The following is a 16,827-nucleotide window of genomic DNA, read 5'->3' as shown; positions in this document are numbered from 1 at the left end:
ATGGCGAATGCATTTATTCCTTGCATTGTGCCTACACATGTTGCGAGCTGCGGTCGCAACATGTGTAGGCACAATGCACTGAAGTTTTTTTAATTCCCCCCTCTAGACCAGAAAGCACGCTGTCTGGACCAGGCTAATTAATGGCCGCCCTAGTTGGTTCAATAAGGCTCCATTCCGATTGGGTCAATCACAGCATTGAGCAGTGTGTTTGTGCCTGGATAGCAGAGCGTTGCTACAGGCCGTACACAGAGCGTTGCCGGGGCACCTGGATCTTATCAATCCACAGCCTTTTATAACATGGCAGCCTTTCAACGTGTAACAAACAAACAAACTACATTTACACTAAAGAATGTTTTTGGAAACATTTGAGGCGATAAATAAATAGTGCAACGCAGTATAAAAAAAATATATATAATATTAACCCATTCTGACCTGAGATCAGATTCATACGAGGTTTCCACTGGACACACACTGGTCTGATGAACCCATTCTGACCTGAGATCAGATTCTAAAAAATGTCAGTCGTTCTTCGATTTTTTTAAAATGGCAGACCTACAAGCTCGTATCGCGCCACTCGGTGGCGCGATATGAGCTTGTAGATCTGCTATTTTTCAATAGATAAAGCATAACATGATGCTGACACCAAAATGGGTGCCCGTTCAGAATGGTTTAACAACATTTGATCAACGGTTTTCCGAGCCGAGCGGTGATATGCGTTGGAAGAACCTGGCAACAATGGAACGGAAGAAATCATGACATTTCTGAGACCATTCGTGTTTCTGGATAGATGCTTCTAAACTTGTATTCTACTGCTATAGTTTGATCACTTCAAATACTCTTTCATCAAATACTCTTTTCATCTTAAAATAACTAATGATCGAAAACAGCCGATCTACAAGCGAAAAGAGCAGATCTACAAGCTCACAACACGTTGCGGTCTTGATATCGGAAGGTCGCTATAGTTCGTATCCCCGGACCGGCACGTTACAATTACCACGTTGAAGTGCCCTTGAGCAAGGCATTGAACCCCTATACCATGAAATGTTCTATATGAGCAGGGCCTGGCTGTAAACAAGTTCTTGAGCTTAGTCCAGTTACCCTGCAGGGTAAACATGGTAACTTTGCTTACTTTGCGCTGCGACGTGTTGTGAGCTTGTAGATCTGCTCTTTTCGGTGCGCATGCAGCAGCATGCTATCACAGAAGCATGGCTCCTATGGAGTCCAAATGACTGAGAACTTTTTATCTTTACTTTACTTTTTTTTATTATTGCTAGTTTGATCACTTCAAATACTTCAAATAACTAATGATCGAAAACAGCCGATCTACAAGCGAAAAGAGCAGATCTACAAGCTCACAACACGTCGCAGTGCGACGTGTTGCGAGCTTGTAGATCTGCTCTTTTCAGGTGCGCAGGAGCATGCCATCACAGTAGACACGCTCGCTGGCTTCTATGGAGTCCAAAATGGACTGAGAAATCCATGCTTACGCTTGAAGCAGACCGCCACGAATCTGTCCGTGGGTCTGGGGTAGCCGGTCTGGTTCTCGTGGCGGTAGAGCGTGCGCACGCCCAGCAGGCCGCCGCCGCACTGCGGGCGCGACACGGAGATGGGGTAGCGCGCGCTGCCGTCCGCCAGCCAGCCGTAGTCGCAGCGGTTCAGGCCCGCCCGCCAGGCGGCGAACAGGTGGCCCGGCAACGCCAGCGTGGCCTCGTGCCTCTCGCACGCCCGCCTGGCCTCCGCCAGCGTCAGCTTGTCCGCCGGCGTGGGAGGGTAGAACACCTCGCCTTTTAGGGAGGGAGGGAGGGAGGGAGGGACAGAGTCAGGCGTTACGTTTATGCACAATTAATATACAATTTACCATTTAGGCATTTAGCAGACACTCTTAATCCAGAGTGGCTAAAGGTAATACATCAAACGTATAGAAACAGCTACTAGTCCTAATTTAACTACACAAAAAAAGGCATATAGGGTTCCATTTTCGTCACCGCTAAACCCCTTTATCCCTAAACTTCTTTGCCTTTTTATTTTTTTACTATTTTTGCAAAACATTTTTGAATAGTTAAAATGGCCAGTCTACAAGCTCACAACGTGTCAATGTAGATTGACTAGTTGAACTATTCAAAAATGTTTTTCAAAATGGTAAAAAAAAAAAAAAAGGTCAAAGAAGTTTAGGGATAAAGGGGTTTAGCGGTAACGAAAATGGAGCCCTATAGCGTTAGAGTCCTAGGGGTTTCCAAGGAGGCAAAAACAAATCCAATGCAAAAACAACAGCAGGTCAAACTGTATAATGCAAAACATAAATATGTTTTAGAGCCTTCACAAAACCTTGAAGCCTTTTACAACGTTTTGTTTAGACACTTTAAATCTTACACTACGCTACTCAGCAACTCCTCTGCAGTACGAGGAGAAACCCCTGCCCCTCGGGGCAGCGATGGTTAAGCGTGTGAAATCATGTCAAATATTTACTTTGGGGAAGGAAGGTGAAAGGGTCACGTCACACTAAAACAAACACCTCGGAGGAGGAAGTCTGGAAGGACCTTCAGCAAAGGAGAAGAATAGTTTGGCTTCAAAAGACTGATCAAAGACGCACATTCAGTCTATAAGCCAGTGGTTCCCAGCAGTGGAGTGCACAGACATTTAGAGGGGCAGGCAAGGTGCTCAAGTGAAAAAAAAGGGGCACCTTGTGCAGCGCATTTTGGGGCGGGAACGCATTTTGGTGCTTTAGCTATTGAAAAATAGCAGATCTACAAGCTCATAGCGCGCCACCGAGTGGCGCGCTATGAGCTTGTAGGTCTGCTATTTTTTTAAATCGAAGAACCACTGACATAGAAACATAGCTATAAATAATATAGTAGAAGCGTTTTTATCAAGATTTGATCAATGTCACCATGGTCCACACACTACAAATTAAGACAAAAAATATATATATATATATTTTTTTTTTAAGAGCAAAATTGCCAAAAGGGCACCCCCTAGTGTCTATCTGTGCACGCCAGGGGTTCCCCAGGTGGGGTCCGGGGACTCACAGTGTCAGGGAGTTCCAGGGGGTCCACCAGCTAAATGATAGTTTGATCATACCGAAGTCCTGACGTCACTCACTCATCCCCTCCATTCCCCTGGTTCTAAAATCCTGACGTCACTCGCTCATCCCCTCCATTCCCCTGGTTCTAAAGTCCTGACGTCACTCGCTCATCCCCTCCATTCCCCTGGTTCTAAAGTCCTGACGTCACTCGCTCATCCCCTCCATTCTCCTGGTTCTAAAGTCCTGACGTCACTCGCTCATCCCCTCCATTCCCCTGGTTCTAAAGTCCTGACGTCACTCGCTCATCCCCTCCATTCCCCTGGTTCTAAAGTCCTGACGTCACTCGCTCATCCCCCTCCATTCCCCTGGCGTTGTGGTTAAAAAGAAAAAACAAGCTGTCTCTGCGTTGTTGTCAGGGAGGTGCCTCTGTATCGTTTGCGCCCGTCAGTCACTCATATATGATACAGTCTGCTTCTAGCGAAAATCGAACTAATTCAGCAGCGGTAACAATAGCGTTTTCTCTCAGTCAGTTGATTCTTCATATCCATACGAGTGAAGCAGCCGGGATGACATGTTTATTCTTCAAACACAGTTCTGTATATGAGGCGATCTAAAATCCCCCATATGGGGATTACACAATGCCAATAAAAAAGTACATGAACCTGTGGATTTTACGCCCTCTATATACCGATACTGACCTGACGTCAGACTTCGGTGCTCTATGCGCTGGTACATACGCACGGCCTATTGTCCAGCTCATAGAGGCGTGCGGTATAATATATACAGATCTGGTGTTCTCTTCTCGTATACATAGATGTCATTGCTAAACAACAACACGACTCCAACATCTGTTTCGTCGTGGCCGTGTTTAGCCTACTGGTATGTCGACAGCTTGTGCATGTTGGGCCGTCAGCGCTGCCAAGCGCCACTAAATCCTCACGCCGTGTGGGCCGTGTCACTGTGAAATGCTTTAACCCATTCAGGCCTGACGTCGAAATAAAAACAAAAAACCTTCGCTCTAAAAAAAAATATATATATATATATTCAAAGATTGGTGCCGCATTTTTACGATTTTTCAAAAATAGCAGACCTACAAGCTCGTAGCGCGCCACTCGGTGGCGCGCTATGAGCTTGTAGATCTGATATTTTTTTTCAATAGCTAAAGCATAACATGATGATGATGATGCTGACAGTTTTCTGGGAAAAAACTATGTTTCTATGTCAGTGGTTCTCAAACATTTTCATGTCAAGGACCCCCCAACATATGTTGTTACAGGGACCCCCCCCCCCCCCCAGAAGCAAAGATTTTAGTTAAAAAGAGTTCGCTCTGAAAGAATATATATTCAAAGATTTGCGACACATTTTCACGATTTAAAAACAATAGCAGATCTACAAGCTCGTAAGTGCCGTGCTATATGAGCTTGTAGATCTGCTATTTTGCAACAGCTTTAAAGTATAAACATAATGCTTAAAACACCAAAAGGGGTTCCCGTTCAGAATGGCTTAATTGCTAGCAGATCTACAAGCCCACTGCGATGTTGCATGCACGAATTGCAACAGCTATTTATAAATCAGACTGAAAGCTGCCATCATCGTAAAAATAAAAGTGAGACTGGTAGCATAAATTTATATTCATTACATAGAATATAATTATATAATATTGTTGCTGTCGCGGGCAGAAACCTCCTGTCTCCATTTTTTTTTTAATGTTTTTTTGCGCAAATTAATTCTACTTGATCATACTACAGCGTCACGCAAAAGTATCAAACATATGACAGTCATTCTAATAAAAGTATAGTCAGATTTTTGCCTTTCAATAATTGATAAGGCAACACAACAGACTACACTAGAGTGACATTGACATACATTAGGATATTTGCTATTGTGATATGGCATAAGTGTTATGTAAAAATATAAAGATCGGATTGGGAAAGATCGGTATCGGTATGTCTCAAAATCAAATGATCGGAATCGGATCGGGAGTAAAAGAAAATCGGGACATCCCTAAGATTCGTGCTGATGTTTTCCATAATGTATTCCTGGTGTTGACTGACTCACCGTTCAGCTTGTCAACGTAACAGTACACGTCATATTTCTGACTGACTCACCGTTCAGCTTGTCAACGTAACAGTACACGTCATATTTCTGACTGACTCACCGTTCAGCTTGTCAACGTAACAGTACACGTCATATTTCTGACTGACTCACCGTTCAGCTTGTCAACGTAACAGTACACGTCATATTTCTGACTGACTCACCGTTCAGCTTGTCAACGTAACAGTACACGTCATATTTCTGACTGACTCACCGTTCAGCTTGTCAACGTAACAGTACACGTCATATTTCTCGGTCACGTTGCGTTGGCCGTACGTTCGCACGCCCGGCTTGGCCTTCATGTCGCCCTGGCAACCAGCACGGGGCTTCGTGATTGGGTATCTAGAATGAGAAAAAGGCAAAAGTGGCGTCCAATGGAAAATGGCACGTTTATATACAGTAGCGCAGCACTTTGATACATTCATCTATTCAGCAGGCACGCACACACACACGCACACACCTACGCACACACGTAGAGTACATAAATTAGCTGATCTACACACAAGGTGATAGATAGATAGATAGATAGATAGATAGATAGATAGATAGATAGATAGATAGATAGATAGATAGATAGATAGATAGATAGATAGATAGATAGATAGATAGATAGATAGATAGATAGATGTCCATTTTCAGTACCCTGAAAATTTACGTGGACTTGCACTGAACTTTGATGGGTTGTGAGTTTGTAGATCTGCTACACTCATTAGTTTGTTTTCTTTAAACGTTTGAATCATTTAAAAAAAATCCCTTTTACATTTTTATTACACATACCAAAAATAGTTTCTCTGTCTGTGGCTTTTATAAATATTTAACCAATGAAATGTATTAACAAGAACTTGCAAACCAAGTAAGAATTAAACTGGATCCATTGAGACATATTTCCAATTTCTGAAAAGTAACAGCTTTGGACAGCGACCATACACACACGCACGTGAGCACACGCACGTGAGCACTCACACACACACGCAAGCATGCACACACACACACACACACACACACACACACACCTGACAGTCCGGTCAGCCAGCCAGCCTGCGTCACACTGGTCGAAGCCGTCCTCGAAGGCGGCGATCAGTTGTTCCGGCGTGGCGATGGTGGCGCCAGCAGACACACACGCCTCCACGGCGCCGGGGAAGTCCATCGAGTAGCGGTCGTTACTGGTGCGATAGTGGAACACCACGCCTGGGAGAGGAACCACACACACACACATTACACTAGATAACAGAACATCACGCCTGGGAGAGGAACCAACCACACACATTACACTAGATAACAGAACATCACGCCTGGGAGAGGAACCAACCACACACATTACACTAGATAACAGAACATCACGCCTGGGAGAGGAACCACACACACACATTACACTAGATAACAGAACACCATGCCTGGGAGAGGAACCAACCACACACATTACACTAGATAACAGAACACCATGCCTGGGAGAGGAACCAACCACACACATTACACTAGATAACAGAACATCACGCCTGGGAGAGGAACCAACCACACACATTACACTAGATAACAGAACACCACGCCTGGGAGAGGAACCACACACACACATTACACTAGATAACAGAACACCACGCCTGGGAGAGGAACCAACCACACACATTACACTAGATAACAGAACACCATGCCTGGGAGAGGAACCAACCACACACACATTACACTAGATAACAGAACATCACGCCTGGGAGAGGAACCAACCACACACATTACACTAGATAACAGAACACCATGCCTGGGAGAGGAACCACACACATTACACTAGATAACAGAACACCACGCCTGGGAGAGGAACCAACCACACACATTACACTAGATAACAGAACATCACGCCTGGGAGAGGAACCAACCACACACATTACACTAGATAACAGAACACCACGCCTGGGAGAGGAACCAACCACACACATTACACTAGATAACAGAACATCACGCCTGGGAGAGGAACCAACCACACACATTACACTAGATAACAGAACACCACGCCTGGGAGAGGAACCAACCACACACATTACACTAGATAACAGAACATCACGCCTGGGAGAGGAACCAACCACACACATTACACTAGATAACAGAACACCATGCCTGGGAGAGGAACCACACACATTACACTAGATAACAGAACACCATGCCTGGGAGAGGAACCACACACATTACACTAGATAACAGAACACCACGCCTGGGAGAGGAACCAACCACACACATTACACTAGATAACAGAACACCATGCCTGGGAGAGGAACCAACCACACACATTACACTAGATAACAGAACATCACGCCTGGGAGAGGAACCACACACACATTACACTAGATAACAGAACATCACGCCTGGGAGAGGAACCAACCACACACATTACACTAGATAACAGAACACCACGCCTGGGAGAGGAACCAACCACACACATTACACTAGATAACAGAACATCACGCCTGGGAGAGGAACCAACCACACACATTACACTAGATAACAGAACACCATGCCTGGGAGAGGAACCACACACATTACACTAGATAACAGAACACCACGCCTGGGAGAGGAACCACACACATTACACTAGATAACAGAACACCACGCCTGGGAGAGGAACCAACCACACACATTACACTAGATAACAGAACACCATGCCTGGGAGAGGAACCAACCACACACATTACACTAGATAACAGAACACCATGCCTGGGAGAGGAACCACACACATTACACTAGATAACAGAACACCACGCCTGGGAGAGGAACCAACCACACACATTACACTAGATAACAGAACACCACGCCTGGGAGAGGAACCACACACATTACACTAGATAACAGAACATCATGCCTGGGAGAGGAACCAACCACACACACATTACACTAGATAACAGAACACCACGCCTGGGAGAGGAACCAACCACACACATTACACTAGATAACAGAACACCACGCCTGGGAGAGGAACCAACCACACACATTACACTAGATAACAGAACACCATGCCTGGGAGAGGAACCAACCACACACATTACACTAGATAACAGAACACCATGCCTGGGAGAGGAACCACACACACATTACACTAGATAACAGAACACCACGCCTGGGAGAGGAACCAACCACACACATTACACTAGATAACAGAACACCACGCCTGGGAGAGGAACCACACACATTACACTAGATAACAGAACACCATGCCTGGGAGAGGAACCACACACACATTACACTAGATAACAGAACATCACGCCTGGGAGAGGAACCAACCACACATTACACTAGATAACAGAACACCACGCCTGGGAGAGGAACCAACCACACACATTACACTAGATAACAGAACATCACGCCTGGGAGAGGAACCAACCACACACATTACACTAGATAACAGAACACCACGCCTGGGAGAGGAACCAACCACACACATTACACTAGATAACAGAACACCACGCCTGGGAGAGGAACCAACCACACATTACACTAGATAACAGAACACCATGCCTGGGAGAGGAACCAACCACACACATTACACTAGATAACAGAACATCACGCCTGGGAGAGGAACCAACCACACACATTACACTAGATAACAGAACACCATGCCTGGGAGAGGAACCAACCACACACATTACACTAGATAACAGAACACCACGCCTGGGAGAGGAACCACACACACATTACACTAGATAACAGAACACCATGCCTGGGAGAGGAACCAACCACACACATTACACTAGATAACAGAACACCACGCCTGGGAGAGGAACCAACCACACACATTACACTAGATAACAGAACACCACGCCTGGGAGAGGAACCAACCACACACATTACACTAGATAACAGAACACCATGCCTGGGAGAGGAACCAACCACACACATTACACTAGATAACAGAACACCACGCCTGGGAGAGGAACCAACCACACACATTACACTAGATAACAGAACATCACGCCTGGGAGAGGAACCAACCACACACATTACACTAGATAACAGAACACCACGCCTGGGAGAGGAACCAACCACACACATTACACTAGATAACAGAACACCATGCCTGGGAGAGGAACCACACACATTACACTAGATAACAGAACACCATGCCTGGGAGAGGAACCACACACACATTACACTAGATAACAGAACACCATGCCTGGGAGAGGAACCAACCACACACATTACACTAGATAACAGAACACCACGCCTGGGAGAGGAACCAACCACACACATTACACTAGATAACAGAACATCACGCCTGGGAGAGGAACCAACCACACACATTACACTAGATAACAGAACACCACGCCTGGGAGAGGAACCACACACACACATTACACTAGATAACAGAACACCATGCCTGGGAGAGGAACCAACCACACACATTACACTAGATAACAGAACACCACGCCTGGGAGAGGAACCAACCACATTACACTAGATAACAGAACACCACGCCTGGGAGAGGAACCAACCACACACATTACACTAGATAACAGAACACCACGCTTGGGAGAGGAACCACACACATTACACTAGATAACAGAACACCACGCCTGGGAGAGGAACCAACCACACACATTACACTAGATAACAGAACATCATGCCTGGGAGAGGAACCAACCACACACATTACACTAGATAACAGAACACCACGCCTGGGAGAGGAACCACACACATTACACTAGATAACAGAACACCACGCCTGGGAGAGGAACCACACACACATTACACTAGATAACAGAACACCACGCCTGGGAGAGGAACCACACACATTACACTAGATAACAGAACACCACGCCTGGGAGAGGAACCAACCACACACATTACACTAGATAACAGAACACCACGCCTGGGAGAGGAACCAACCACACACATTACACTAGATAACAGAACACCATGCCTGGGAGAGGAACCACACACACACATTACACTAGATAACAGAACACCACGCCTGGGAGAGGAACCACACACATTACACTAGATAACAGAACACCACGCCTGGGAGAGGAACCAACCACACACATTACACTAGATAACAGAACACCATGCCTGGGAGAGGAACCACACACACACATTACACTAGATAACAGAACACCACGCCTGGGAGAGGAACCAACCACACACATTACACTAGATAACAGAACATCACGCCTGGGAGAGGAACCAACCACACACATTACACTAGATAACAGAACATCACGCCTGGGAGAGGAACCACACACACATTACACTAGATAACAGAACACCACGCCTGGGAGAGGAACCAACCACACACATTACACTAGATAACAGAACACCACGCCTGGGAGAGGAACCAACCACACACATTACACTAGATAACAGAACACCACGCCTGGGAGAGGAACCACACACACATTACACTAGATAACAGAACACCACGCCTGGGAGAGGAACCAACCACACACATTACACTAGATAACAGAACACCATGCCTGGGAGAGGAACCAACCACACACATTACACTAGATAACAGAACACCACGCCTGGGAGAGGAACCAACCACACACATTACACTAGATAACAGAACACCACGCCTGGGAGAGGAACCAACCACACACATTACACTAGATAACAGAACACCACGCCTGGGAGAGGAACCAACCACACACATTACACTAGATAACAGAACACCATGCCTGGGAGAGGAACCAACCACACACATTACACTAGATAACAGAACACCACGCCTGGGAGAGGAACCACACACACATTACACTAGATAACAGAACACCACGCCTGGGAGAGGAACCAACCACACACATTACACTAGATAACAGAACACCATGCCTGGGAGAGGAACCAACCACACACATTACACTAGATAACAGAACACCACGCCTGGGAGAGGAACCAACCACACACATTACACTAGATAACAGAACACCACGCCTGGGAGAGGAACCAACCACACACATTACACTAGATAACAGAACACCATGCCTGGGAGAGGAACCACACACACACATTACATTAGATAACAGAACACCACGCCTGGGAGAGGAACCAACCACACACATTACACTAGATAACAGAACACCACGCCTGGGAGAGGAACCAACCACACACATTACACTAGATAACAGAACACCATGCCTGGGAGAGGAACCAACCACACATTACACTAGATAACAGAACACCATGCCTGGGAGAGGAACCACACACATTACACTAGATAACAGAACACCATGCCTGGGAGAGGAACCAACCACACACATTACACTAGATAACAGAACATCATGCCTGGGAGAGGAACCAACCACACACATTACACTAGATAACAGAACATCATGCCTGGGAGAGGAACCAACCACACACATTACACTAGATAACAGAACATCATGCCTGGGAGAGGAACCACACACATTACACTAGATAACAGAACATCATGCCTGGGAGAGGAACCAACCACACACATTACACTAGATAACAGAACATCATGCCTGGGAGAGGAACCAACCACACACATTACACTAGATAACAGAACACCATGCCTGGGAGAGGAACCAACCACACACATTACACTAGATAACAGAACATCATGCCTGGGAGAGGAACCAACCACACACATTACACTAGATAACAGAACATCATGCCTGGGAGAGGAACCAACCACACACATTACACTAGATAACAGAACACCATGCCTGGGAGAGGAACCAACCACACACATTACACTAGATAACAGAACATCATGCCTGGGAGAGGAACCACACACATTACACTAGATAACAGAACATCATGCCTGGGAGAGGAACCAACCACACATTACACTAGATAACAGAACATCACGCCTGGGAGAGGAACCAACCACACATTACACTAGATAACAGAACATCACGCCTGGGAGAGGAACCACACACACATTACACTAGATAACAGAACACCATGCCTGGGAGAGGAACCACACACACATTACACTAGATAACAGAACATCACGCCTGGGAGAGGAACCACACACATTACACTAGATAACAGAACATCATGCCTGGGAGAGGAACCAACCACACACATTACACTAGATAACAGAACATCATGCCTGGGAGAGGAACCAACCACACACATTACACTAGATAACAGAACACCATGCCTGGGAGAGGAACCAACCACACACATTACACTAGATAACAGAACACCACGCCTGGGAGAGGAACCACACACATTACACTAGATAACAGAACACCACGCCTGGGAGAGGAACCAACCACACACATTACACTAGATAACAGAACACCACGCCTGGGAGAGGAACCAACCACACACATTACACTAGATAACAGAACATCACGCCTGGGAGAGGAACCAACCACACACATTACACTAGATAACAGAACACCACGCCTGGGAGAGGAACCACACACATTACACTAGATAACAGAACACCACGCCTGGGAGAGGAACCAACCACACACATTACACTAGATAACAGAACACCACGCCTGGGAGAGGAACCAACCACACACATTACACTAGATAACAGAACACCACGCCTGGGAGAGGAACCACACACATTACACTAGATAACAGAACACCATGCCTGGGAGAGGAACCAACCACACACATTACACTAGATAACAGAACACCACACCTGGGAGAGGAACCAACCACACACATTACACTAGATAACAGAACACCATGCCTGGGAGAGGAACCAACCACACACATTACACTAGATAACAGAACACCACGCCTGGGAGAGGAACCAACCACACACATTACACTAGATAACAGAACACCACGCCTGGGAGAGGAACCAACCACACACATTACACTAGATAACAGAACACCACGCCTGGGAGAGGAACCACACACACATTACACTAGATAACAGAACATCACGCCTGGGAGAGGAACCACACACACATTACACTAGATAACAGAACATCACGCCTGGGAGAGGAACCAACCACACACATTACACTAGATAACAGAACACCATGCCTGGGAGAGGAACCAACCACACACATTACACTAGATAACAGAACACCATGCCTGGGAGAGGAACCACACACACATTACACTAGATAACAGAACACCATGCCTGGGAGAGGAACCAACCACACACATTACACTAGATAACAGAACACCATGCCTGGGAGAGGAACCACACACACATTACACTAGATAACAGAACACCACGCCTGGGAGAGGAACCACACACACACATTACACTAGATAACAGAACACCACGCCTGGGAGAGGAACCACACACACATTACACTAGATAACAGAACATCACGCCTGGGAGAGGAACCACACACACATTACACTAGATAACAGAACACCACGCCTGGGAGAGGAACCACACACACATTACACTAGATAACAGAACATCACGCCTGGGAGAGGAACCACACACATTACACTAGATAACAGAACACCACGCCTGGGAGAGGAACCAACCACACACACATTACACTAGATAACAGAACACCACGCCTGGGAGAGGAACCAACCACACACATTACACTAGATAACAGAACACCACGCCTGGGAGAGGAACCACACACATTACACTAGATAACAGAACACCACGCCTGGGAGAGGAACCAACCACACACACATTACACTAGATAACAGAACACCACGCCTGGGAGAGGAACCACACACACATTACACTAGATAACAGAACACCACGCCTGGGAGAGGAACCAACCACACACATTACACTAGATAACAGAACACCATGCCTGGGAGAGGAACCACACACATTACACTAGATAACAGAACATCACGCCTGGGAGAGGAACCAACCACACACATTACACTAGATAACAGAACACCACGCCTGGGAGAGGAACCAACCACACACATTACACTAGATAACAGAACACCACGCCTGGGAGAGGAACCAACCACACACATTACACTAGATAACAGAACACCACGCCTGGGAGAGGAACCAACCACACACATTACACTAGATAACAGAACACCACGCCTGGGAGAGGAACCACACACATTACACTAGATAACAGAACACCACGCCTGGGAGAGGAACCAACCACACACATTACACTAGATAACAGAACACCACGCCTGGGAGAGGAACCAACCACACACATTACACTAGATAACAGAACACCATGCCTGGGAGAGGAACCAACCACACACACATTACACTAGATAACAGAACACCATGCCTGGGAGAGGAACCACACACATTACACTAGATAACAGAACACCATGCCTGGGAGAGGAACCAACCACACATTACACTAGATAACAGAACACCACGCCTGGGAGAGGAACCACACACACATTACACTAGATAACAGAACACCATGCCTGGGAGAGGAACCACACACATTACACTAGATAACAGAACACCACACCTGGGAGAGGAACCAACCACACACATTACACTAGATAACAGAACACCACACCTGGGAGAGGAACCACACACATTACACTAGATAACAGAACACCACACCTGGGAGAGGAACCAACCACACACATTACACTAGATAACAGAACACCATGCCTGGGAGAGGAACCACACACACATTACACTAGATAACAGAACACCATGCCTGGGAGAGGAACCACACACACACATTACACTAGATAACAGAACACCACGCCTGGGAGAGGAACCAACCACACACATTACACTAGATAACAGAACATCACGCCTGGGAGAGGAACCACACACACATTACACTAGATAACAGAACACCATGCCTGGGAGAGGAACCAACCACACACACATTACACTAGATAACAGAACACCATGCCTGGGAGAGGAACCACACACACATTACACTAGATAACAGAACACCATGCCTGGGAGAGGAACCACACACACACATTACACTAGATAACAGAACACCATGCCTGGGAGAGGAACCAACCACACACATTACACTAGATAACAGAACACCATGCCTGGGAGAGGAACCACACACACACATTACACTAGATAACAGAACACCATGCCTGGGAGAGGAACCAACCACACACATTACACTAGATAACAGAACACCATGCCTGGGAGAGGAACCAACCACACACATTACACTAGATAACAGAACACCATGCCTGGGAGAGGAACCAACCACACACATTACACTAGATAACAGAACACCATGCCTGGGAGAGGAACCAACCACACACACATTACACTAGATAACAGAACACCATGCCTGGGAGAGGAACCACACACACATTACACTAGATAACAGAACACCATGCCTGGGAGAGGAACCACACACACACATTACACTAGATAACAGAACACCATGCCTGGGAGAGGAACCAACCACACACATTACACTAGATAACAGAACACCACACCTGGGAGAGGAACCAACCACACACATTACACTAGATAACAGAACACCACGCCTGGGAGAGGAACCAACCACACATTACACTAGATAACAGAACACCACGCCTGGGAGAGGAACCAACCACACATTACACTAGATAACAGAACACCACGCCTGGGAGAGGAACCAACCACACACATTACACTAGATAACAGAACACCATGCCTGGGAGAGGAACCAACCACACATTACACTAGATAACAGAACACCACGCCTGGGAGAGGAACCAACCACACACATTACACTAGATAACAGAACACCACGCCTGGGAGAGGAACCAACCACACACATTACACTAGATAACAGAACACCATGCCTGGGAGAGGAACCACACACACATTACACTAGATAACAGAACACCATGCCTGGGAGAGGAACCACACACACATTACACTAGATAACAGAACACCATGCCTGGGAGAGGAACCACACACACATTACACTAGATAACAGAACACCACGCCTGGGAGAGGAACCAACCACACACATTACACTAGATAACAGAACACCATGCCTGGGAGAGGAACCACACACATTACACTAGATAACAGAACACCACGCCTGGGAGAGGAACCACACACACATTACACTAGATAACAGACTATAGGCTTTATTCGGACGACTGCACATTTTGATGTATGTACATTTAACTAACAGGCATTAGTCCGACACCCTATACCCAAAACCCAAAGACTAAACCTAACCTCACAGGAGGAAGCCATGGGTTAGTTTTAACCTGCCACGGGTTAGTTTTAACCTGCGACACATGTCAGGAGCCACAGGTTAGTTTTAACCTGTCACAGGATAGTTTTATCCGCCCACAGGTTAGTTTTAACCTGCGACACATGTCGGGAGTCGCGACAGTGTTGTCGGACTAATGCTTGTCGGACTGTTAGTATGTCTAACCAACGTATGCACCATTATGCTACAAACATACATTCATTTTCAAAAGCCAGCAACGTTAAGATACAAAGACACATCCGACGTTTATAGCTGCTATACAACAGCTACAAAAAAAGTTGAGCTGGTTTCAACTTCAGCTACAAAGCTAATGTACCTTCGACAGGCAGCCTCTGTAGACATTTTTAAATCACTTCCACTTCTACACTCTTGCTTTTAATTGATATTTTACATTTGTTGTTATTCATGTCCTCACTGTATTGCATTACTGCTAATAGTTTTATTGTTTTATGCCTTGCTTTTCTTTTCTTTCTTTCTCCATTGCTCTGTAAAGCACTTTGAGCTGCATTTCATGTCATGAAAGATGCTTATATAAATAAAGTTGTATTATTATTATTATTATTATTACTACAATATGCTGTGTAGCTTTGCATCTTTTGTATTTGCCAGTGTGAACGCAGC

The 16,827-nt window shown here is 46.0% G+C and overlaps 1 protein-coding gene across 1 annotated transcript in view; it reads right to left on the bottom strand.

The window, feature by feature from the left end:
• vcanb (versican b) overlaps positions 1-16,827 on the bottom strand; it is a 76,980-nt gene that overhangs the window by 47,446 nt on the left and 12,707 nt on the right. The window contains exons 4-6 of the mRNA XM_083792978.1: positions 6,130-6,304; positions 5,331-5,458; positions 1,488-1,784 (exon numbers count right to left, since the gene is read on the bottom strand). Coding sequence (XP_083649104.1) covers positions 1,488-1,784; positions 5,331-5,458; positions 6,130-6,304 — 600 coding nt within the window. The remainder of the gene's footprint in view (positions 1-1,487; positions 1,785-5,330; positions 5,459-6,129; positions 6,305-16,827) is intronic.

The sequence above is a fragment of the Protomyctophum parallelum genome (assembly GCF_964188405.1).
Source record: "Protomyctophum parallelum genome assembly, chromosome: 21".
Classification (NCBI taxonomy): Eukaryota; Metazoa; Chordata; class Actinopteri; order Myctophiformes; family Myctophidae; genus Protomyctophum; species Protomyctophum parallelum.
This window is presented reverse-complemented; position numbering and strand designations above follow the sequence as displayed.